General features: G+C 38.2%; 1 protein-coding gene across 1 annotated transcript in view; it reads left to right on the top strand.

Moving 5' to 3' along the window:
- The first annotated feature begins 3989 nt into the window (after positions 1-3989).
- Positions 3990-24156, top strand: part of Wdr93 (WD repeat domain 93) — a 41462-nt gene continuing 21295 nt past the window's right edge. Inside the window, exons 1-7 of the mRNA XM_026388109.2 lie at positions 3990-4292; positions 4962-5154; positions 7594-7658; positions 12076-12154; positions 14598-14713; positions 15839-15877; positions 22525-22609. Coding sequence (XP_026243894.2) covers positions 3990-4292; positions 4962-5154; positions 7594-7658; positions 12076-12154; positions 14598-14713; positions 15839-15877; positions 22525-22609 — 880 coding nt within the window. The remainder of the gene's footprint in view (positions 4293-4961; positions 5155-7593; positions 7659-12075; positions 12155-14597; positions 14714-15838; positions 15878-22524; positions 22610-24156) is intronic.

Genomic DNA, 24156 nt, shown 5'->3' with positions numbered 1-24156 from the left:
GAGGTCAAATAATGGTTAGAGCTGAGCCAATACTTGGAGTGTATTTCTAACTTGAGAGCAGGGTAAATTATGTGAGAGATTTTTCTCTTAGGATTATTGAACACTGAAAGATGATTATCTGAGGAAGCCTTAAAAGGGTCGACATGCACAAAGTAGAGGCAAAGTAGATTACAATGAAGTTACACCACTGAATCTTCATTCGATGGGCCTTAATTTTGTAAGATGCATCCCTTACAGCCACAAAGTAAGGCTCTCTGTTTTTTGTTTTGTTTTTTTAAAGAGAGAGAGAGAGAATCTTTTTTTGTAGATGAACACAACACAATGCCTTTATTTTTATGTGGTGCTGAGAATCGAACACAGGTCGCAACCTTGCTAGGTGAGCTCTCTACCGCTGAGCCACATCCAGCCCAAGGCCCTCTGTTTTTGTAATCCTCTTCCTCTAATATTTTCAGGTCTGGGGTAAGCTTACAAATGGAAAGCCATATCATATGGTTAAATATTTAAAAAGTATAAATCGAGTAACAAATTATTAGATAAAATCTTTTGTTCTCCTGCTTTGGCAAATGTACATTTATATGTATAAGGCCAGGTTCACTTTTAGATTTCTTAGACTCCTTGAAAACCTGGAAACACAATTGGAATGTGGTAATGTAGCCACAACTAGACCCCTGACTTTTCCCACCCCCCTTTCTCTTCTGGTCTTTTGCTCCCACATACATCACTAAAAGGGTGCATATAGGGTGTGGATACTCCAAGACACATCCACATTCTGCGCATGCCCTATGCAGCTATGGGCACCTTTCAGGTCTAGGGGTGCTTAACAATGGAGAATACCTCCAGGAAGAAATCAGAAAGACTCATTCAGGTCCTGGCATCTTTTGGGCCATAATTTTAGAGGTGTGGGTATCCTGAACCTGGTCTTAATTAGAAGAGGGAAACTAGACTTTGGGTAAGTATATTCTCTCAGCCCCATGGATTACTCATGGTTTGCGGAGGGACATGCCTTTAAGAAGGATAAAAGTAGCCAGGTGTGGTGGTGTAGGTCTGTATTCCCAGTGAGTAGGGAGGCTGATGGAGGAGGATCATAAGTTAAAGGCCAGCCTCAACAATTTAGTAAGAGCCTGTCTCAAAATGAAAACAGAGCTGGAGATAAAGCTCAATGGTAAAGCACCTCTGTGTTCAATCCTAATGACTAAAAAAAAATAAAAGAAAAAGAAAGCCACATGTATTCTCCCTGCATAGCACAGGACTAGCAGTGCTGAAAACTATAAGAATTTGTTGACTTCTGGCCACATGGTACCAACTGCTGTGCTAAGTCTAGGCCTAGGGCAACAGGTTAGTCAGTTACACTGTAAATTGATAAGTACATACATTAATGTATTTGATGATGAGATGAGGAAAATGTGCTTTTTAAAAAAATATATATATATTTTAGTTGTAGATGGATACAATGTCTTTGTTTGTTTTATCTTTATGTGGTGCTCACCCAGGGCCTCATACATGCTAGGCAAGCGCTGTACCACTGAGACACAACCCCAACCCCCCCAAAGGTGCATTTAACAGATTTTTAAAGTATATATTTTTTAGTTGTAGTTGGACACAATACTTTTATTTTTTAAATTTATTTTTATGTGGTGCTGAGGATCCCAGTGCTTTGCACATGCTAGGCGAGCGCTCTACTGCCGGGTCACAACCCCAGCCCTTTTAAACAGATTTTTATCTTTTGTTTTCTATGCATGTGGCTTTTTCTATCTTGATTTCTTTCATTTAGCATGATGCATTTGAATTTCATTCATGTTGTTCATATCAATAGTTTGTAATTTTTATTGCTGAGAAAGATTCCATAATGTGAATGTGCCATAGCTCATTATCCATATACCCAAGTGAAATACATTCATGTTGTCTCCAGTTTGGGGCAATCACAAATAAAGCTGTTATAAATATTTAAGTACAGATTTATATATGAAATATAAATTTTATTTTTTCTTGCATAAATACATAGAAATATGATTGCTGAATTATATGATACATTTAACTGACTGCTAAAATTTTCTGAAATAGTTGTACTATTTTTATGGCCACTAACAATGTGCAAGAGTTTATCTGTTTGTCTACTGGTAAATATTTGAATTGTTTCCACTGTGATGTGCCTGCAAACAAAGCTGTAATGACATGGGCAAGTCTTAGACATACATTTTTCAGTTCCCTTCTATCACCCCTAGGAGTGGACTAACTAGATATTATGGTATGTATGTATATATATGTATACATATGTGAGGCAAGTGCTCCTTCACTGTGCTACAACACCAGCCCTGGTAACTATGTATTTAACTTTTTAAGAAACCCCCAAACTCTTCCAAACTGTTTGTACTACTTTCTCAGCATCAGTATATGAGCATTCCAGTTCCTTCATATCCTTTGCAATATTTGGTACAGTCTATTTTTTAAATTTTTAGGCATTCCAATAATATGTAATTGCATCTTATGATTTTAATTTGAATCTCACTAATACCTAAGACACTGAATATCTTTGAATGTTCTATTTGCCATTTGCTATCTGCATACCTTCTTTCGTTAAGTGTCTGTCTTTTGCTCATTTTTTAAAAACTGAAGTATTTATTTTCTTATTTTGAGAGTTTTTAAAATACTTTGGATACAGCTGAGCTTGGAGGGCAAATGCCTGTAATCCCAGTGACTCTGGAGGCTGAGGCAGGAGGATTGCAAGTTCAAGGTCAACCTCAGCAACTTAGCAAGACTCTGTCTTAAAAAAAAAAAAAAGAGCTGGGGATGTGGCTCAGTGGCCACATCAATCCCCCCCGCCTCCCCCACGCCAAAAGCCAGCTGGCAATTATGAGATTTCCTTCCTGGCTGGTGGCATGAACAGGTTACTATTCACTGATTACTTCAGGTGGTTCTTTCAACTGGAGGGAAGCATCACAAGTGGACTCCAGTGTGGAAGAAAAGATGATGATAGCATCAGGGCCTTTATATGCCTCCCCTGGTCCTCAGACACTCTCATGGTGCAACTCTACTCCACTACATGTTACAGGTGTCCCAAGCTCCCCATTAAATGCTTTTTTTTTTTCAACTGTAGCATTGGGAGTCCTTTTTAAACACAATTTTGAGTTTTCTGAAGTACAGATTACTTGTTTTCTCTTTGAATTTTTATATACACATACAGACCAGAGTTGATAAGTTATAAACATTTTTGTAAAAAATGACTATTTTGATTTTGTAGGAGCGTTTTAGACAGTAATTTTTTTCAGGTCTCGGACATTTCTTTTTGTACAGATTTTTGTTTTGCTTTTGTGGTGCTGGGGATTGAACCCATGGCCTCTTGCATGCTAGACAAGAGCTGTACCACTCACTATACATCTCCAGCCTAGCAGACATTTTTATAAACCCTTGAAGAATCTCCTGGGTCCTGGGCACTGTGCCTGCAGATCTCCTGTGTGGCAGCAATGGGAAAGTGAGAAGGCAACAGATTGGACAGTGAGGACTGATGTTGTTGAGCTGAATCTCATTGGGGTTGAGGGAAGAGAAAGAAAGAGTATAGTCATGGCTTCTCACCAGGCTGACTTGAGCACAGTCATTTATCAATACAGAGAAGCAGAAGAAGGCTTTGTTCTAGGAGAGATGGTGAATTCCATTGGGGACAAATGACAGCTACTGTCCTATCAGGTGACAAAAGGCAACAGGGTGCCAAACTCCCCTCCTTCCATCATATCAAATATCTTCCTGGGTTGGTCAGAAGTTAGCTGTATCTTATGATATCCTTCTAATATGAAGACCACATCTTTGGAATGTAGTAGCAGTCCTGTGATTAAATAAGGAAAGTGCCAGTATCTGGAATAAATAATCCCCAGAGGCCACTGTGCTAGAGAAGTGTGATGTGCTGACTTCTTGCTTCCCTATTTTTCTCAAATTTCCTTTGCTTATTTCCCTTCTCAGCTTTCAGAGTTTCACAGAAGTTTCCTGTACCACCTTCTATGATGTCTACCAAGAGAAGTCAGACCCAGAAGATGAGGCTGCCTACATTTACTCAAAAGGTACCACTGGAGGTGCCATCCCCAACAGAGAAGGACTGGTCTAAGGATAACATAGAGGATTATGTCATCAAGGACCTAGATGAGGGGGTGAATTCCCTACCTCAGCCTTATCGAATGATCAATAAGCTGGTGAATCTTGTGTTTGACTTGGCATGGGAACTTATTGAAGAGAGGGATACCTTGAAGGAATCTGAGATTGATTGCATCCAGCTCACTAACTACCCTCCACTGACAGAAGTCCAGGTAGGGAACCGGCGGCTGGCCAGAAGTCTCTGTTTCTCCGTTGAACTTTTTTTTTTTTTTACATTTTTCTTAGTTGTAGTTGGACACAATACCTTTGTTTTATTTATTTACTTTAATGTGGTGCTGAGGATCAAATCCAGGGCATTGCACACGCTAGGCAAGCGCTCTACCGCTGAGCCACAACCCCAGCCCCTCTGTTGAATGTTAATATGTGAAAACACCTGATCCAGGGAAGGGCTTCCTACTAGAAACCTTCATTTAATAAGACAGGTGCAATTTTGAAAGGCTGTATGCATGCTGATGTTGATTAAAATAGTTCAGGTAACTGTTATTGATACTGAGAAATCTGCTCTCTGGCTTGACAGTTGCAACTGGCCAGTGCCTCTTTTGTTGTTCTTCCCATAGTGCACTAGAAAAAGTGCGGGCGTGGTCATGTTTAGTGTTGCAAATGTGTATTTATTCTTTGTTTTCTCTGGCCTCTTTCCCCTGAAAGTGAAATGCTATGAATTTCTTAATATATGGGTAAGAGTTTTAGATGAGCACTGTGTCTGGGGATGATCTTTGGAGGAAAAGCTCTTCAACCTTTGAAAAGTACCTTGTGTTTCTTGAAGATAGACAGTGAGAATGAAAATAATTCTGTTTTCTTTGTTTGTTTGTTTTTTCCCCCAGCTAAACAAAATGCCCAATTGTATGGCTATTTCCCAAGACTATGTATTTATTGGAGTAGGCAAAGGATTCTTCATCTATAATCTGTACAATACTAAACGAATATGTACTTGGGAGAAACTTAAGGTTGATGTCACCTCCATCTGGGCCACAGATTTAGGAAATGAAATACTGATTGCTCTCCTGGATGAAATGGGTATTATTTGTTCTTCATCTTTCTTTTTAGCTTAATATATAGGTATCTGCAGTTTAATTTGAGCTCCTTTCCAGGCATGAGTGGGGCCAAGCATGGATTTTTCACCCCTGGTCATACAGTAGTAGCTAATACCTTCAAGTATGGTGTGTCAGGCACTATTTTAATATTTTACATACATTATCCCATTTAATCCTTACAGCAGTCCTAGGAAGGAAGTACAATATATTATCCCTGTTTAGAAGAGGGATACTTGAGTTAATGTGCAAAGTAAATGGCACAGGCAGGCTTCAAACCAGGCGGTATAGCCCCAGAGTCCACCCAATTTCAGTACTCAGCAGTTCTGCCACCCATGTAAACCAGAGCTTGCTTTTTTCTGTTAGTCCTAGGATGGACCAGGCCTTTCTGGGGAGTATGGTATAGAACACTCTAGACAGTGTCCTGCATCAGTGAGTTGTTGCTATTGTTTGCCTCCAAAAGGCTGGGCTCCCGCTAGCCTGTCCTTAATGTTTGGGCAACCCACACCACTGCCGGGGATTAGGGAGCTTCTCTACTTTGCAAAACAGGATAAGGCAAGTGTAAGCATTGGCCAGGAAATCAGGAAGTGGCTTTCTGATATTGGGGCAAACAGGGCAGAATGTTCCTGCTTGCTTTGAGTCATCTATGCAATCATGCATCTCTCTAAACGACAGGCTCTGTTCAACCCTCACAGGTGCACTAAAGAATTATCTGCAGGAAATTGGCTTGACCAGACTGGCACAGTACGAGGGGTACTGTGGCAGGAGGAGTTTGAAAATAAAAGGCAGAGAGATCAGGAAATACTATTGTATTCATTGAGGAGAGAAATGAGGAAGGTCTGAGCCAAGGCAGGGGCTGTTAAAAATAGAAAGAAAAATGGTACTAGTATATTGTAAGTGGGATTAACTGTGGTATAAATCATACATGAACATAGCATAATTTGGTGGATTTCATTCCTTAGTACTTCCCTATGCCCCACCCAACTCTCTCCTCTCTCTGTCTTCTATTTTCATGAGATTCTTTCTCCTCTCTCTCTCTCTCTCTCTCTCTCTCTCTCTCTCTCTCTCTCTCTCTCTCTCTCTCTCTCTGTGTCTCTCATATAAGAGAAAACTCTGACCCTTGACTTTCTGAGTCTGGCTTATTTCACTTAGTATGATGTTCTCCAGTTCTCTGAATTTACTGACAAATGACATAAACTTAATTCTTCTTTACAGCTGAATAAAAACTCCATTGTGTTATATCTCACATTTCTTTTTCCATTCATCTGTTGACAGGCACTTGGGCTGGTTCCATAACTCAGTTGTTGTGAATTGCAGTGCTATAAAGCTTGATATGCGTGTATCACTATAGTATGCTGGTTTTAGTTCTTTGTATTATTTTTGAAACTTTTCTATGGGTCTAAAATTAGCTGAAAATAAAAAGTTTAAGCAATGGAAATATATTGTTGAAACAGGAGTGAGGTAGTATGTGTATGAGGTGGGGGATGGGGAGGTTTGAGGGGGCAGTAAAGAAAAATGACTCTATCTTAGCTAACTGGCAGGATGATGATTGTAATTCCTTGAGAACAATTATAGAATAAGATTTTAGGGGTCTGAGTTGAAAAATTCCATTTGAACATGCACAATTTGAGGCACCTGGAGGATGTTGGTGGGAATGATTCTCAGAAGAAGTTTGGTTCAAAGAAAGGTTTAGATTTATTATTTTGTGCTTCATTTCTGTGTAAGCCTCAATATGATAAATTTGAAGGCAAACCACCTTGGTATCCCCAGCATTGGCTTGGAGCAGATAGCTCATGAGTGTTTATTGGGTTGAATTAGACTTTCACCTGGTCAGATACTTTATGAGGTCTATATCATGAGTACAAAGGCAAGTTATGAGTTCTGGGAGGTACCTAAACAAAGAGGTAGGAGGTCATGGGGGGTGATAATCATACACTGGAGCCCTTGGGCTAATTGGGAATTAGAATGACAGAATTACTTATCAATTCAATGAAATAACCACATGAGAAGCTTGTTGGGGCTGAGGCATATGGAAGGGTAAGATGTGATGTGTTCCCTCGAAGAATCTATGACCTGGCAAAAAGAATTTTTCACAGAAGTCACATGGACAATGGTGTGAAACAGTAGGGGATGATGTGACAAAACACATCAAAGGGTGGCTTGGTCAAGGGCTGTATTAGTGTGACTAAGGGTCCTACAGGAGACTTCTGTGGGTAAAGTCAGGTAAGTAGAGGTGGCCCAGGAGAGATAACAACCTCAACATTTCAAGTGGAAGGATGAGGAAGGTGGAGAGATTAAGGGCAGCACAGGCAGAGTGGGGGCCAGGGAGGAGGCTAAGAGTGCGTGACAAGTTCAGAGGTCAGATACAAATCCCAACCTTTTTTGGCTCACTTGTCTTACATGCTCACTTGTTTTTCTGTTTCAGGTATCATTAGACTATTTTACTTTTATAAGGATAGACTTTTCCTAATCAAAGCCATCAATGAAGTGGTAAGTTCCTGTTCTTTCCCTTTACTCGAGATATTTGGAAGAATAACTTCAGGAAGTGCCCCTGCAGAGTATGAACTGGAGAGTTGATCTCATTTAAAATTTTTTTTTTTTTTAGTTGTCAATGGATCTTTTTTTTTCTTTAAATTATTTATATGAAGTGCTGAGGATCAAACCCAGAGCCTCATACATGCCTGGCAAGAGCTCTACCATTGAGCCACAAGATGTTGAAGAAAAGGGTGCAATGGCAGGGAATGTTACAGGGCCTGGTGGTGGTCAAGCGCAACAGTAGATATTCCACAAACTGCAACTGTTATAAATGCTCTAACATTATGAATGCTGTCCTTGCCATAGGGCTAGTCTTCCATGCACTTACCAGAGAATTATCAGAAGACTGAGAGTGGAAAGGACTGAGAGTTGGATAGTGTCTCCAAAGCCAGACTCAAGCAGTGGTTCCCAGCTTACTATAAATGGGGATCTTATGGACACCTTGGGATGATAGTTCCTGTGCACAGGGAGAAGTAATGAGGGGGCTGACAACCAGAGTGCAAGAGAATTAGGTAGACCAGTGACAGAACATGCATCAGGGTTCTAGACCATGACTGTCGTGGAGTGCTCCTTGCACGCCATGCTGTACTTCATGCTGTGAGGTCAGCAGTGAAGAGAAGGGAAGTCAAGGAGATGAGACCTGAGGTCTGCAGCACAACTCCAATTTATAGATTGAGATGCCCAGAAAGCCCTAAACCACAAAGTGGCAAAGAGACCAAGGTGGCAAAGAGACAGAAGCTGCCGATCCACCAGCTGAACACTGGTCCACTCCCCAGGCTGCCAGGGCAGGGCTGAGTGCAGGCACGCCACCTCTCCCCTCACTGGCATGATCTCCAACAAGAGATGAATTTCCAGCAGTGAAAGATGAACAAAGGATTGAAGCCCAAGAGCCTAAGTGCTTGCTTTTTGCCTGTTGACCCGATAATTAGAATTATATATCTATGTAGCATCTGTTCTGTATTTTTTCTTTGGTAATGACAAATGTGTTTTGTAAAAAAGTCCGGTTTTCCTAGGTATGCCATTTATAGGTTTTAAAACAATTTTATATCTGGCCAAGTTGAAATTTTTAAGAACTTTGGTTGGAGGACATGTGTGGTAAGCCTTTGATTTGCTGAGGGATCTAGCTAAACAACATAGTGGTCTCTTCCACCAACATTTTATCATGAAAATTTTCAAAACTGCAGAAAAGTTGAAAAATTATATGGTGTTTACTTAAATGCTTACCACAAGAGACTGCAAGAACTTCATTTTTTGCCTTTTTCCCCTATATATTTTTTTCCCTTTTTGGTGGTGGGGATTGAACTAAGGGCCTCACACTAAGAACACTCTCTACCACAGAGCTACATCTCCAGCTCCCTCATTTTTAACTTATAATCTGCCACCCCCAGCAAATTAGCAACTTTCAAACTTTAAAAGTCTTAGTAATAATAAAGATATTAATATGAAAAAACAAGCCACAGACTTGGAGTACATATCTGTCTGGATATATGCAAATATACGTACATAACGTCTATCTTTAAAACACATAAAGAGGGCTGGGGATGTGGCTCAAGCGGTAGTGCACTCGCCTAGAGTGCGTACGGCCCGGGTTCGATCCTCAGCACCACATACAAACGAAGATGTTGTGTCCGCCAAGAACTAAGAAAAAACAAATAAATGTTAAAAAATTCTCTCTCTCTCTGTGCCCCCCCCTCTCTCTCCCTCACTCTCTCTTAAAAAAAAAAAAACACATAAAGAGCTCAGAATCAATAATAAAAAGACAAATCAACAGGGCTGGGTTGTGGCTCAGTGGTAGAGTGCTTGCCCAGCACCTGTGAGACTCTGGGTTGGATCCTCAGCACCATATAAAAGTAAATAAATAAAATAAAGGTATCATGTCCAACTATCACACACAAACACACTATATATATATATATATATATATATATATATAGAGAGAGAGAGAGAGAGAGAGAGAGAGAGAGAGAGAGAGAAACCAACAGATAGGCAAAAGACATGAATTGACATTTTACAAAGAAGACATAAGTAACCAATTTTTTAAAGTACTTAATACCATTAGTTAGCAGAGAAATGCAAATTGAATTACCATGAGATAGCATTACAGTTCTGTTTTAATGCTTAAAATGAAAGGGATGGACCATACCAACTACTAGGGAGGATGTAGAACAATAGGAACTTTCATATATTGATAGTGGAAAACTGAAAACCAGGTGAGTAATTTCCAGTTAAGTAATGACCTGTCAATCCCATTCTTAGATACTTACCCAAGACAAATGAAAATACATATCCATAAAAGGATTTGTATAAGACATTCACAGAAGCTTTATTCTTAATAATTAAAAAACTGAACACACAGAACAAATAAAAAGTTGTGATACTGCATAATAATCCAATGGAATACACAGTATTTAATGACAAAACAGTGAACCACTGGTGATCATAATGCAGTAAATGACACTCAAAAACATCACATTGAGTGAAAGAAGCCAGACACAAAACAGAGCTTTCTGCATGATTCTGTTTATACAAAATTTAAGAACGGGCAAAACTAATCTATTAGTGAAGGAGATCATAACATAGATTGCATATAAGGATGTAACTGAACAAAATAGGCAGGTGGGAATTTTCTGGGGTAATGGTAATGTTCTATGCCTTGAACAGGCTGTCAATTACATGGATGTGTGCATTTGTTAAAAATTTATCAAGTTATGCAAATAACACCTGTGCCTTTAACTGTCCTTAAATTTAAAAAGAGCTCTCTAAAGAAAAATATATAGTGAATACTCATTTTATGAAATCAGCATAATTATGATACCTAAACTAGACATGGACTTTACCAAAAAAAGTACTGTTGGTGGACTAAAAAATACTAAAAATGTTAAAAACACGAATTCAGAAGATTTTTTAAACTTCATTGTCACCTTCTGAAGTTTCTAAGGTATAAACTTAGTATTCTGAAAACTAATAAAGGAGTGACTTCCCCCATATAAGCTGTATTTCAAGGTAACCAAATAGTGGGTGATAGATCTTTGTGGAAGAATTCTAACAAATGCAGAAGAAATAATAGAATCCAACTATCTTAATTTTATAAGCCATTTTGCAGAGAAATTGTCTAGGTAATGACACAAATGGCTGATGGGGAGCTTCCTGGTTGATGAGCCAGGATGTCACCTGTTCTCAATTATCAATCTTACCATCACTAGAAGAGAAACAAGCAGCTATTATGAGCCTCCTGATATTCTGCAGCAGGAAGGATTCTGTTCCTGCCAAAACAATTGAACTTAAATAAAATCAGCCTCTAGATCCAGTTATCAGTTTACAGGGAACACTGGTCTGCCCACTCCACTCCCACCTTATTAAACAGCACTATGGGGATGCAATTAGTCCAATTCAGAATGTGGGGGAGAAAAGGCCTGGTTTCTTTAACAAGTAAATGACAAACAAAAAACAAAAATAAGTGGGAAGGTATTATAAATTAAAAGAGACTTAAGAGATTAAGTTAATTAAATGCAACCTGTGAACTTCATTTGGATCCTGGCTTGAGCAACTGCAAAAAATAAATTAAGTTTGTGAAACAATTGAGGAAATTGAAAAACTGATTAAGACACTAGATGGTATTTAGAAATTATTTAGATATTAGGTGATATTTAGAAATTATTTAGGCTTAAATAAAAATAGTAATTTATTGAGTTTAGGGGATGATAAAACAAGAGTTGTCATATCATGAGAAAAGGATGGGGGGGTTCATTATGCTATTCTCTCTCTTTTTGTATGTTTGAAAATTTTCCTAACAAATTGATATTAAACTATGTGCATCTAAAAACTTTTCCTTAAGTAAATTAGTGAGCTTACCAACCAAACTAGTCTAGCCACCTTATTTTGCTAGTAGTTTTCAAGCTCCTTAAATGGATAACATAACCATACATACTGAGCATCTCAACTTTCCAAAATTTGAATAAGTCTTATACTAGGGTTATATCCAGGCTGGGCTACAGTGTAGATAGAGCCTTTCATTCAGCAGCTAGCAGAGTTTTCAGTGTCAAAAAGAACTTATTGCAATTCATTTGAATAACTGAGTGCCAGCATAGACCTGAGGGTTTGCAAACCTGACTGGGAGATCTGATGTATGCCACAAATTCCCGGGAAATAAGTCTAAAACCCTTTAAACAGAAAAGTTAGTTCCACTTCCTTACATTTCAATCTTATCTGATTCCTGTACTAAGATGAAGTGTGTGAAGCAGTGGGAAGCATCTTTTCACTTTCTAAGCTTTCACAGGATCTCTATTCTGGCTGTGAACCACAGAAGGTCCTGAAATATGTTCTTCTTTTTTACCAGACTGTGCTTACTCTATCAGTATCTCTTTCTTTTCAGGAGGATACCAGCAAGCATAACACCTGTGTAAAGATGGCCATCTCTCAGGGTGGGGACTTTGCAGCCTTCCTCCTACAAGGCAAGGTTATCCAAAGTGTGAAGAAGACTCAGATTTGCAGCTCTTCCATAGGATTATTCCCCCCCCCCAAATCTTTTATTTAGAGATAATTTAGGTTTACAGAAGAGTTGCAAACATAGTACAGAGTTGCCCTTATGCCCTTCACCCAGCTCCCCTAATACCAACATTAACATGGTGGTGATATATTTGTGTATAGAAGGCAAATAATCTGTGGTTGATAGTTAATAGTATTGCATCAACATATACTATATAATACTATTAATAACTATTAATTTTATTTCTCACAATTTCATAAGTTTTTTCATTAACATAATTTCTTTACCCCAAGGGTCAATCCAGGTTACCATATTGCATTTAGTTATATATCACCTTAGTCTTTTTTAAAATTTTTTTTTAATATTTATTTTTTAGTTTTTGGTGGACACAACATCTTTATTTCATTTTTATGTGGTGCCGAGGATGGAACCCAGCGCCCCGTGCATGCCAGGCGAGCGTGCTACCGCTTGAGCCACATTCCCAGCCCTCACCTTAGTCTTCTCATATCAGTGATTGTTCCTTGATAGGTCCTTGTTTTCATGGCCTTTACACTTGGAAAAGGTACCAGTCAAGATATTTTGTGGAATGTCCCCCAATTTTAGGTTGTACATTATTTTTCTTATGATTCAACTGGGGCTAAGGATTTGGGGAAGATGTGCTGAGGCAAAGCATTGTCATTGCATCATATCTAGGGGTATGTGACAGCAGTGTGACTCATTTGGCTGATATGAACCTCAATCACATACTAAAGTGGTATCATGGTGTTTGCCAGGTTCTTCCATTATAGTACTACCTGCTGTTTTTTTCCTTTTCTTTTCCTTTATTTCTTTCCTTCTTTATTTACTTCCTTCTTTCCCTCTTCCTCTTCCCTCCACCTTCTTTCTTTCTTTCTTTCTTTCTTTCTTTCTTTCTTTCTTTCTTTCTTTCTTTCTTTCTTTCTTTCTTTCTTTCTTTCTTTCTCTTTCTCTCATTCATTCATTCATTCACTCATGGGGTCTTACCGTGTTGCACAGACTGGCCCCAAACTCCTGGGTTCAGGTGGTCCTCCTGCCTCAGCTTCTCAAGTAATGGGACTGTAGGCATGCACCTGCACAGCTTTGTTTCTCCCTGTCTTTTCTTTGTAAGGAGGAAGTCACAAAGTCAAGACCACACTCAGGAGAAGATGATTTAGGCACCTTTTGGAGAAAGGAGAATTGAAGAATTTTGGGACATACATTAAATCCATTATAATAATTAACATTTTGGGGGAGATACTTTGACGTGATGTGAATATCCTATTTCTCCTTTCAATCCTCGTACTCATCATCTGATCTTGCCTGCTGCAATTAGCACTGTTAATGGACATATTTTATGTAAATGTTTGTCATCTTGATTTTCAAATTTCAATTATTTTTACATATAGTATATGGAACTCTATTTATACTGTTTCCCAAGGGCCCTCAAATGTTAGATGCTTGGGGAAGATATATTTTATAATGCTTTTGTATCAAAAGAAATTTTTGTTTTATCTATATTCATTTCCTTTAGCTGTCATAACAAATTCATTGGTGACTTAAAACAAAGACATTTTCTGAGTTCTGGAGTCTGAAATTAAGGTTTCCAGATAATTAAAAAAAAATTTAACCCAGGAGTGCTCTGCCACAGAGCTATATCCAGAACCCTTTTATGTATCTATTTATTTATTTATTTTTATTTTTATTTTGAGACAGGGTTTCACTAAATTGCCCAGGCTAGCCAACCTTGTGATCTTCCTGACTCAGCCTCCTGAGTAGCTAGGATTACAGTCATGCACCACTGTGCCCACTGATAATTACTTTTTAAAGGAAACATTTAGGCAGGATCCTATATTCTGGGAGAGCAACCTTTCCCAACTTGGTTGGTATTCTGTACAGAAACCGAACCTGTTTCTAGAACATGATAGTAGTCCCACAACCATCCCATAGGTTGTCATCTCCTCAACTATTAGAAGAACTCTTTGGGGGCATCTTTCCCAATTCTAACCCTTTGTTTGCCCAGGGCCTCTCCAGTGCTTCCAGATACACCACTTTTTCCCCAGATGGCTTTAACTATAGGGCAAAATGTCAGTAGAATTTTCTGTGGTGAAATATGAAGCATGTGAACTGGAGCACACAATTTGGTAAAAAACTGTCTTGCATCAGTCCTGTGTGAGAAGCCCGTTTCCCTTAGATGGCAGTAACTTGACCATCCAACTCTATGGGAAAGTTACTTGGCTTGCGAGGACTTGCAATAATCATTGCAAAACTACATTGCCTTCAATCTATCAAAGTTGCTGTTTCATGGGTGCCTACTGCAGAAGTGCCAGCAATTCTGAGAAGATAGGTCATTCCTCAGACAAAACTCTTGGCCTGCTTGCAGTTACTCAATGGCTGTTTGGTTTCCCAAGCAGGAGTTGGAGATGTTTGGCTGGATGTGTATAAGTTGCCCAAGGAGTCTTGGCTCAAGGAAGTGGAGCATCCTCAAGTCACTTCAAATGCAAAGAAAAAAGCCAGACAGACGCAACTGGTAGGGAACATCTTTGTTTTCAACCAGTATGTCTCTTCCCAGCCTGGACTCACGTCTAGCCTTAGAATTTCAAGATGAACAAGGCCTCTGACGGCTATAAAATACAACAGGAAGAGTGTCCATGTCTCCCCAATGTATTTGTTTTGGATGAAATAAAATATTAAAAGGTAGAGATGGATTTAGTAGTGGGAGCTCAGTATCTCTCATGCACTGAGACTCCACCCAGATATTTCTCTGGAAGGAGGATCTTTTGTTCTGTTTTCTGCCCCACTGGTAATCTTTTTCCTTCCTGGGCTGAAATAATCCTTTCATGCCTTGAAATTCCAGTAAATTTCTCAGACTACGTATAATTGGGGTGTTCTCAATAAATAGAAATATGTATATTCTCTTCCAAATTAGGAACGCTACCATTTCAGTTTAATTATATGATGCCTGAGACTTGTCCTTCATCTTTTTAAAAATATTTATTTATTTTTTAGTTTTAGGTGGACAAAATATCCTTATTTTGTTTTTATGTGGTGCTGAGAATCGAACCCAGTGCCTCACGCATGCTAGGCGAGCACGCTACCACTTGAGCCACATCCCCAGCACCTGTCCTGCATCTTTTTTTTTTCTTTTTCCTTTTCTTTTTTTGTACCAGGGATTGAACTCAGGGGGCACTTGACCCCTGAGCCACATCCCCAGCCCTATTTTGTATTTTATTTAGAGACAGGATCTCACTGACTTGCTTAATGCCTGAGGCTGGCTTTGAACTAGGCATGTTAGACAAGCATTCCACAACTAAGTTTTTTTAACTTTTTAAAATTTTATTTTGAGTCTCACTAAGTTCCTAAGACTGACCTCCAACTTGCAATCCTCCTGCCTTGGCTGTCAAGTCTCTGGGATTCCAGGCACATGCCACCATGCCTGTTCCCAATTACATTCTGAGATCCTACAGAAGAGGGATCATGTTTTAAAATCCTGCAGGTCAGAGGATCACCCATACATTGGTCCTCCATGTCTATAGCATGAATTCAGTTCTCACGAAAGGAAATGGTGTAGGGGGAGTGGGCATCTCAGGAGATTACAGGGGAAGGGGAAAATATATCAAATGCATTTTGAATTAATTTTTCATTTTCTCCTCAGAACTCTGTCGATCCCACTCCTATAGATAACTTAGAAATGGTAAGAAACTTTAAAGAAAATCTCCAAAGAGATTTAAATTATATTTTAAAGATTCTTATTTTTACTTGAAACATACTTTAAATATCAAATTACTGGTAAATGTCCCACCAGGACACTGTTTACAGATTCTCTGTGACTTCATCTTGTGTCTCATATCCATTGAAGATGACCTCCTGTCCTTGAGTAAAGGGAGTTTAAATTTCAGGGCCCCTCACATTGACTTCTTCCAAGAGGCTGGAAGGGGCCCTAGCAATGTATTCACATGGTCTTGTATTTTTGTAAAATTGGCAAAAATAACATATTTTAACTACAATCACTTAAGATCATTGTTAGCTTTTCACTCTAACTTCCCTCTGCTACAGTCCCCCATCTTGGGTGCTTTGAGTGTCGCCTTGGACATTTTGTTTTCTTTTTCTTAAAGAGGACCCATAAAACCTGGATTTGCCCCTCACAAAAACAACAGCCTAATCCACCAAGACAAATAACTCGGGAGTTTCACCTTTGTTTTAGAATACCCTGGAGGATGGTGCAGCTTCCCTGAAGCACCCCACTCTCCATCTGATGGACCATGCCATCTTCTTAGCCCTTGACAACTAGGGATCTCAGTAGAGTAGTGGCAACTCCTGAAGTGAAAGTCTTCAGTCAGCGCCCTTGTTTTGTTTCCTTTTTAAGTTACATTATATTTCAAACTATACAAATAATATATGACTACGTCACTCTTGGAAAAGTCAAGTCATTCAAATAAATGAACCTCTCCAGAGGTAACTGCCATATTAGATCTGTTACTGAAAACTCGGTCCTTGTCCCCACTGCCAATCCCAAAATGACAAAGTTTTGAGAAAAAAGAAAAAGAAGTTTACTGCTTTACTACCAAGGGAGAAACACAGGGGACTCCTGTCCCAGAAGCTGTGATTCTAACTCCTAGGGGGTGGACTTTTAAGGATTCCACGGCCACACTCCAGCTGCGCCCTGTCGTTATTCACAGGTAGCCTTTCTTAGGTCCACGGGTGCCAGCTCCTAAGTCGGGGCTCTTCATTCCTGTGGCCTGTGAATGGAAGGACAGGTAACAACCTGGGATGGGAAGAAGTTAATCTTGCTTCCCCTAAGGATAGGAAGCGGGTGAGGAGAAGAGAAAGGGGAAAATGTCCATTTTAAAATAATCCAGAGTGGCAGAGCAGCGAGGGTTATGTTCAAAGTGTGAAGCGGACCCCTGTTACAGCTTGGTGTGTGTTTTCTAGATCTTTAGTGTGTATTTATATTTTTATACTTGTTTATTTCGAAAAAGTATAGTTATGTCTTATGCGATTTTTTTCTAAATAAGGGCCATTGAATTACATAAGTTTTTTCTTACAAACTTGTATTTTTTGTCATTGATTTATTAGTATAGTTTTGCATGTCAATAAACTTTATTACAGATGTACTGTAGCTTATATGGCTACTAGTCTATTGATGATATTGAGGTTGTCCCCAATTTAAGGCTCTTAAACAAAGCCATGCAAATCTTTATATATTCTTCTTTATATACCTGAGTGAGGGCCTCTCAAAGGTATGTGTATTTTTAGTTTTTATATAGATATTAAGAAATAGTCATACAAAAATGGCCTGACAATTTACTTTTAATCAATATTTTCCCACAGCTTCGGTGAACTTGATATTATCAATTAATTTGTTTTACTGTAAACTAGTGGGATGAAATGGCCTCTCATTTTAATTTTCATTAATTCCTTCATATTTTTATCGGACATAGAGGTTTTCTCTTTTGTGAATTGCTTGTATGTGTCCTTTGCTCAATTACATTTTTTCTAATCTGTAACTTCCCTTTTTACTTTATTTGTATGCTCTTTGTTATAAAGAAGTTTTAAATTTAACATAGTTGAAACATTAAATTTATTCTTCATGGCTTTTGCACTTAAGAAAGCTTTTCCTGTTAGAAATAAGTTATCTTGGGTTTTCTTCTAATACTTTTAGAGTTTTGCTTTTGACATTTATGCTTCATATGGGAGGTTGTTTTGGTGGTTGTTTGTTTGTTTGTTTTGGTATCAGGGATTGAACCTGGAGTGCTTAACCACTGGGCAACATCCCCAACCCTTTTAAAAAATATTTTATTTTGAGACAGGTTCTCGCTAAGTTGCTTAGTTCTTGCTAAATTGCTAAATCTTGCTTTGAATTTGTGATACTCCTGCCTCAGCCTCCCGAGTCACTGGGATTACATATGTGCACCTCTATGCCTAGAAACTTCCAGAGATAACTGGGGTTGCTATTTTCTTGTATATTAGGAATTTTTCAGTATAAATCAGGTGATTAGTAGACTGAACGAGGCTCTTTGTTTTTTGAGATGGGGTCTCGTTTTTTACCCAGGGTGGTCTTTGAACTCAAGTGTTCCGCCTGCCTTAGCCTCCCAAGTAGCCTCACTGCACCAGCCTAGCTTTTTTGGGTCTGCTAAATCATTTTGCCACCTCCTTTCCAATTTTTTACATTTTGTTGCTTTTGTGACTGCCCCAGCAGCACCCACACTAACCTTAGGCCCAGCGCGGCAGGTCTCTTTACTGAACTTTGTTGTAAATTCTAATGGTTTGCTGATTTCAATTTGCTAAAATTTGATAAATTTTGCACCTGTCTTCATGAGAGACAATCTGTAGTTTTGTTTTCCTGTAACATCTTTGGCTGTGGTCATCAGGGTTATGCTGGCCTGATGTAATAAGCTCAGGAATGCTCTGCATCTTTTATTTCCTGAAGAATTAATGTAGAATTGACATTATTTCCTCCTAAAAATTTTTAAAAATATTTTTAGCTGTAAATGTATCTTTTTTATTTTGTTTATTTATTTATATGCAGTACTGAGGATCGAACCCAGTGCCTCACACATGCTAGGCAAGTGCTCTACCACTGAGCCACAACTCCAGCCCCCCTAAAATGTTTGATAGAATTTACTAAAGAAGCCCTCTGGTCCTGCGTTGTTGTTTGTGGAACTACACATTCAATTTATTTAATAGATAAAGGCTCTTCTAGTTACCTACTTCTTTTTTTCCTGTAACAGGAAAAAGAACACAGGAAATTTATTACGTGTCTAAGACATGAGAAGCTTTTTAATAATTTCTATTGAGATAATTAAAGCTTTTTGAAGCTCTTATATTTTGTGTATATCAAGGAATTTGTTCACTTTTAATTTAAGTTGTCAAATTTATTGGCATAACGTGGTTCATTACTCTTTCACTGTTTTTAAAACCTGTTGTGGTATCAGATACTCATTCCAGATACTGGGAATTGGTGTCTTATCTTTCTTTCTTAGTCAGCTTGGCAAGAAGTTTGCCAATTCTATTAATCTTTTCAAAGAGCAAAATTTGGTTTCATAAACTTTTCTCTATTGTTCTTCTGTGTTCTATCTCACTGATTTCCAATTTTATTTTTATTATTTTCTTCATTCTGTTTAGGTTTTTTTTTTAGCTTGTTTTCTAGCTTCTTCAGAAAGAAACCTAGATCATTGATTTGAGATGTTTCTTCTTTTCTTGCATTTGCTGCTATAAACCTATATATGTACAGCCAGCTTTCACATCTGAAGATTCAACCAATGTCAGATCAAACATGTTTTAAAAATGTTGAGTCTGTACTGGATTTTTTTCTTGTCATATTCCCTGAACAGTATAGTATAACAGCTACTTATATAGTATTTATATTATATTAGGCATATAAATATAATAGTATTTATTATTAGGTATTATGTAGAGACAATTTAAAGTACACCAAGGGATATACACAGATTATATGCAAATTCAATGCCATTTTACATTTAGGACTTAAGCTAATCACAGATTTTGATATCCAAGGGTTCTGGAGCCAATCCTTCATGGATACCATGGGATGACTGAGGGCTGGGGTTGTGGCTCAATGGTAGAGTGCTCGCCTAGCACATGCGAGGCCCTGGGTTCAATCCTCAGCACCATGTACAAATAAATAAATGAAATAAAGATATTGTGTCCAACTACAACTTAAAAATAAATATTTTTAGAAAAGGGATGACTGAACTGCTTTAGCTGCATTCTTTAAATATTGATATGTTTTAATTTTCATTTAATTCAAAATACTTTCTAATTTGCTTTTTTCACCTTTAACCAATGCATTACTTAGTGTATATTTATTAGCTATATTATAGATATCTTTCTTTTATTGGTTTCTAATTTATTCCATTGTGATCAGAGAACATATTTTGTGTAATTTAAATTCTTTATATATATATATATATATATATATATATATATATATATATATATAGCATTTGGACACAATACCTTTATTTATTTATTTTTAAAATATTTTTTAGTTGTTGATGAACCTTTATTTTATTTATTTGTATGTGGTGCTGAGAATCGAACCCAGTGCGTCACACTTGCTAGGCAAGTGCACTACCACTGAGCCACATCCCCAGCCCCTATACCTTTATTTTTATTTATTTATTTTTATGTGGTGCTGAGGATCAAACCCAGCACCTCACAGATGCTAGGTGAGTGCTCTATCGCTGAGCCACAACCCCAACCCCAAGTTTAATGAGACTTGTTTTATGTCTAGTATATGATTTATCTTGGTAAGTGTACTTGAAAAGAATGTGTTTTCTGCTGTTATTGGTCAAGTTATTCAAGTCTTCTATGTCTTTTTTGTATTCTTACTGACTTTCTACTTATTCTCTCAGTTATTAAAAGGGGAATCTCTAAGATTGTATGTTTATTTCTTCTTTTACTCTTCTTTAAAAAAATATTATTATTTTTTAGTTGTAGGTGGACACAATGCCTTTATTTTTATTTATTTTTATGTGGTGCTGAGGATCGAACCCAGTGCCTCACCTGCTCTAGGGAAGCGCTCTGCCACTGAGCCACAACCCCAGCCCTTCTTCTTTCACTCTTATGAGTTTTATTTCATGTATTTTGAAGCTATTATTAGATGTATAATCTTATGGAATGTTATATTTTCCAATGAATGGACCATTTTATCATTACTCACTGACCCTTTGGTTCCTGGTAATATTCTTTGTTCTGAATGAAATCTTCTAAGTCAGATACTAATATAGCCTCCAGCCTTCTTTTGATTAGTTTTAGTAAGATATACCTTTTGAAAATACTTTTGGGGCTAAGGTTGTACCTCAGTGGTAGAGTACTTGCCTCACATGTATGAGGCACTGGGTTCCATCCTCAGCACCACATAAAAATAAATAAACAAAATAAAGGTATTGTGTCTATCTACAACTAAAAAAAATTTTTTTAAATACTTGTAACACATTTACTACTTCCTTTATTTTGGTGGTGGGTACTTGGGATTGAACTCAGGGGCATTCAACCACTGAGCACATCCTCATCCCTATTTTGTATTTAAAGACAGGATCTCACTGAGTTGCCTAGCACCTCACTTTTGGTGAGGTTGGCTTTGAACTTCAGATCCTCCTGATTCAGCCTCCAGAACCGCTAGGATTATGGCTGTGTGCCACTGTGCCTGCCTACTTACTTGCTCTTTTTTTTTTTTGGTACTGGGGATTGAACCCAGAGGTGCTTAACCAGTGAGCCACATCCCCAGTCTTTTAATTTTTTAAATTTGATCTTATGGTTGTTGTGTATTCATCTATGAACACAGGAAAATTACATCTGATTCATTCTACTGTCTGTCCTATTTCTATCCCCGCCTCCCTTCCCTTCATTCCCCTTTGTCTAATCCAATGAACTTCTATTCTCCCTGCCCCCCTTATCATGTTAGCATCCTCTTATCAGAGAGAACATTTGGCTTTTAGTTTTGGGGTTGGTGTATTCCACTTAGCATAATACACTACAGTTCCATCCATTTACCAGCAAATGCCATAATTTCATTCTTCTTTATGGCTGAGTAATATTCCATTGTGTTTATATACCATATTTTCTTTATCCATTCATCTGTTTAAAGGCACCTAGATTGGTTCCATAGTTTAGTTATTGTGAACTGAGCTGCTATAAACATTGATGTGGTCGCATCATTATAGTATGCTGATTTTAAATCTTTTGGGTATATGCCCAGGAGTGGGATAACTGGGTGAAATGGTAGTTCCATTTCAAGGTTTCTGAGAAATCTCCATACTGCTTTCCAGAGGAGATGCATCAATTTGCAGTCCCACCAGCAACGTATGAATGTGCTTTTTCCCCCATATCCTTGCCAACATTTATTGTTATTTATATTCTTGATAATTGCCCCCAGTCCTTTTTATATTCATTTTGAGACAGGGTCTTGCTAAGTTGCTTAGGGCCTCACTAAGCTGCTGAGACTGACTTTGAACTTGCAATCCTGCTACCTCAGCTTCCCTAGCTGCTGGGATTATAGGCATGTGCTACAGTACCTGGCCACATTTACTTTTTTACATTTCAACTGAATTTCTTTTTGATAGCATAGAGTTGGTTTGTATTTTTTAATACAATCTGGTAATCTCTGCCTTTTCATTTCGGATATTTAGACCATGTGCATTGAATATAATTATTGATATGTTGGAGTTTAAATCTACTATTTTGCTATTTACTTTCTATTTGTTCCATCTGTTCTTTCTTTTCCATTTCTTTCTGCCTTCTTAAGAATGAGAGTTTTTAATGATTTCATATTGTCTCCTTTGTTGGCTTACTGACGGATCCTTTTCCTTGTTTTAGGATATGAACATTTATTTTAGAGGTGATATTAAGTTGAGTTTTCCAGTTCCCATAATGAAGATCAAACCACCTAAACCTATAACAGGTAATTACAGTTCAGTTAATACTTTCTTTCTTTCCTTTTGCTATTGATTTCTCCATTTTCCCACTCCTTGGTCTGTCTCCACATTTCCTTTTTTTTTCCCTATTTATTAGCAGTCTAATTAAATGCATAGTTCTAAAGAGGACATTTAAAAACTCTTATGAACTTATGCTCTGGGGCCTAAAAACAAACAAACTATCAGTCCATCTATATATGTTACAAAGATATAGTAACAGAATTGGAAGGTGAGGCGAGACATTGTTTCTAGTTGCTAGGTGGAATTTGTCAGTTCCTACATGCCTGTATTAATTCATTTAGTTGATTTAATTGTTGGTTGGAGTTCGTTATTCCTGCATCCCTGTATTAATGCATTGATCAGTATTTACTGAGTGCCCATAGTGCATCAGGCATGAACATGAGGAGGTCACATCTCCTGCACTCTAGAGGCTGATTGTCCACCAAGGGAGAAGTACAGCAATTAGGAACATGTAGGCCCATGAAAACACAGAGGAAGGAGAGGCTAACTCTGCCTAGAGAGTAAACAAAGGGGCATTTGAGCAAGGTTTTGAGGATTAAGTGGGCATTGGTCAAGAGGAGCAGAGGGGATAAGCATCTTAGGCAGAGAATACAGAGTGTTATCTTCTCAGGATCTCACAAGCATGATCACTGGAGGTGTGGGGGGGGTGTGGCTCAGTGATAGAGCACTTGCCTAGCATGCATGAAATCCTGGATCCCCTCCCTAGCACCTCTCCACATCCAAATTTACTACAGCATTATTTGGAGAGCAGCAGATTGGTTAGATAAAATCTGGCACATTCATAAAAAGGAACATTTTACAAGGAATAAGAAACAAAGATAGAAGTGCAAAGGGCCAAGAATAGCCAATTCACTTTTATTAAGAAAAGGTAAGTGAATAATAAAAATATAAATGAAATATAAAACTAGTGATAGGTAAAGATGATAGACATAGAAGCTGGGGTGTAGCTCAGTGGTAGAGCACTTGCCTAGCAAGTAGGAAGCCCTGGGTTCAATCCCTGACACTGGCAAAAAGTGAAAAAGAAAGAAAAAGAAATAGTGAACACAAAAATGGATGAACAAAACAGGGACGATAAACGTAAACATAAGGGGAATTTAGGGATTCAGAGTGAAGACTGGATCTCAAAAGAGAAATGCCCATGAATCATTGGTATGCACAGCAAACAACCCAGCCTGTGTTCCTGTGCTCACCACCTTGCCTGAAAGGCATCTTGATGAAATGCAACAAGATTGCATCTCATCAGACCAGAACATAAATGAATGGAACCTTGCATAAATGAACACTTGAGGCTAGGTGGACACACTACTGAGATGTGGAGAAAGAGTGGTCATTTCAATAAACAATGTCACCGCCCCCTGTTCCAGTTGTCCATATGGAGATAAAAACTTGTCTCTCTAGAGGCAGAAGAAATCTTCCAAGTCCTTGACTCCATCACAGAAAAGAATGTAAGGATGAGTCAGATGGTAGAGAAAGAAAGGAAGAGCTTTATTGGAAAGCAAAATGTATACACTCA

The sequence above is a fragment of the Urocitellus parryii genome, chromosome 6 (assembly GCF_045843805.1).
Source record: "Urocitellus parryii isolate mUroPar1 chromosome 6, mUroPar1.hap1, whole genome shotgun sequence".
NCBI lineage: Eukaryota > Metazoa > Chordata > Mammalia > Rodentia > Sciuridae > Urocitellus > Urocitellus parryii.
The sequence above is the reverse complement of the archived record's forward strand: the minus strand, read 5'-3'. Positions and strand labels throughout refer to the sequence as shown.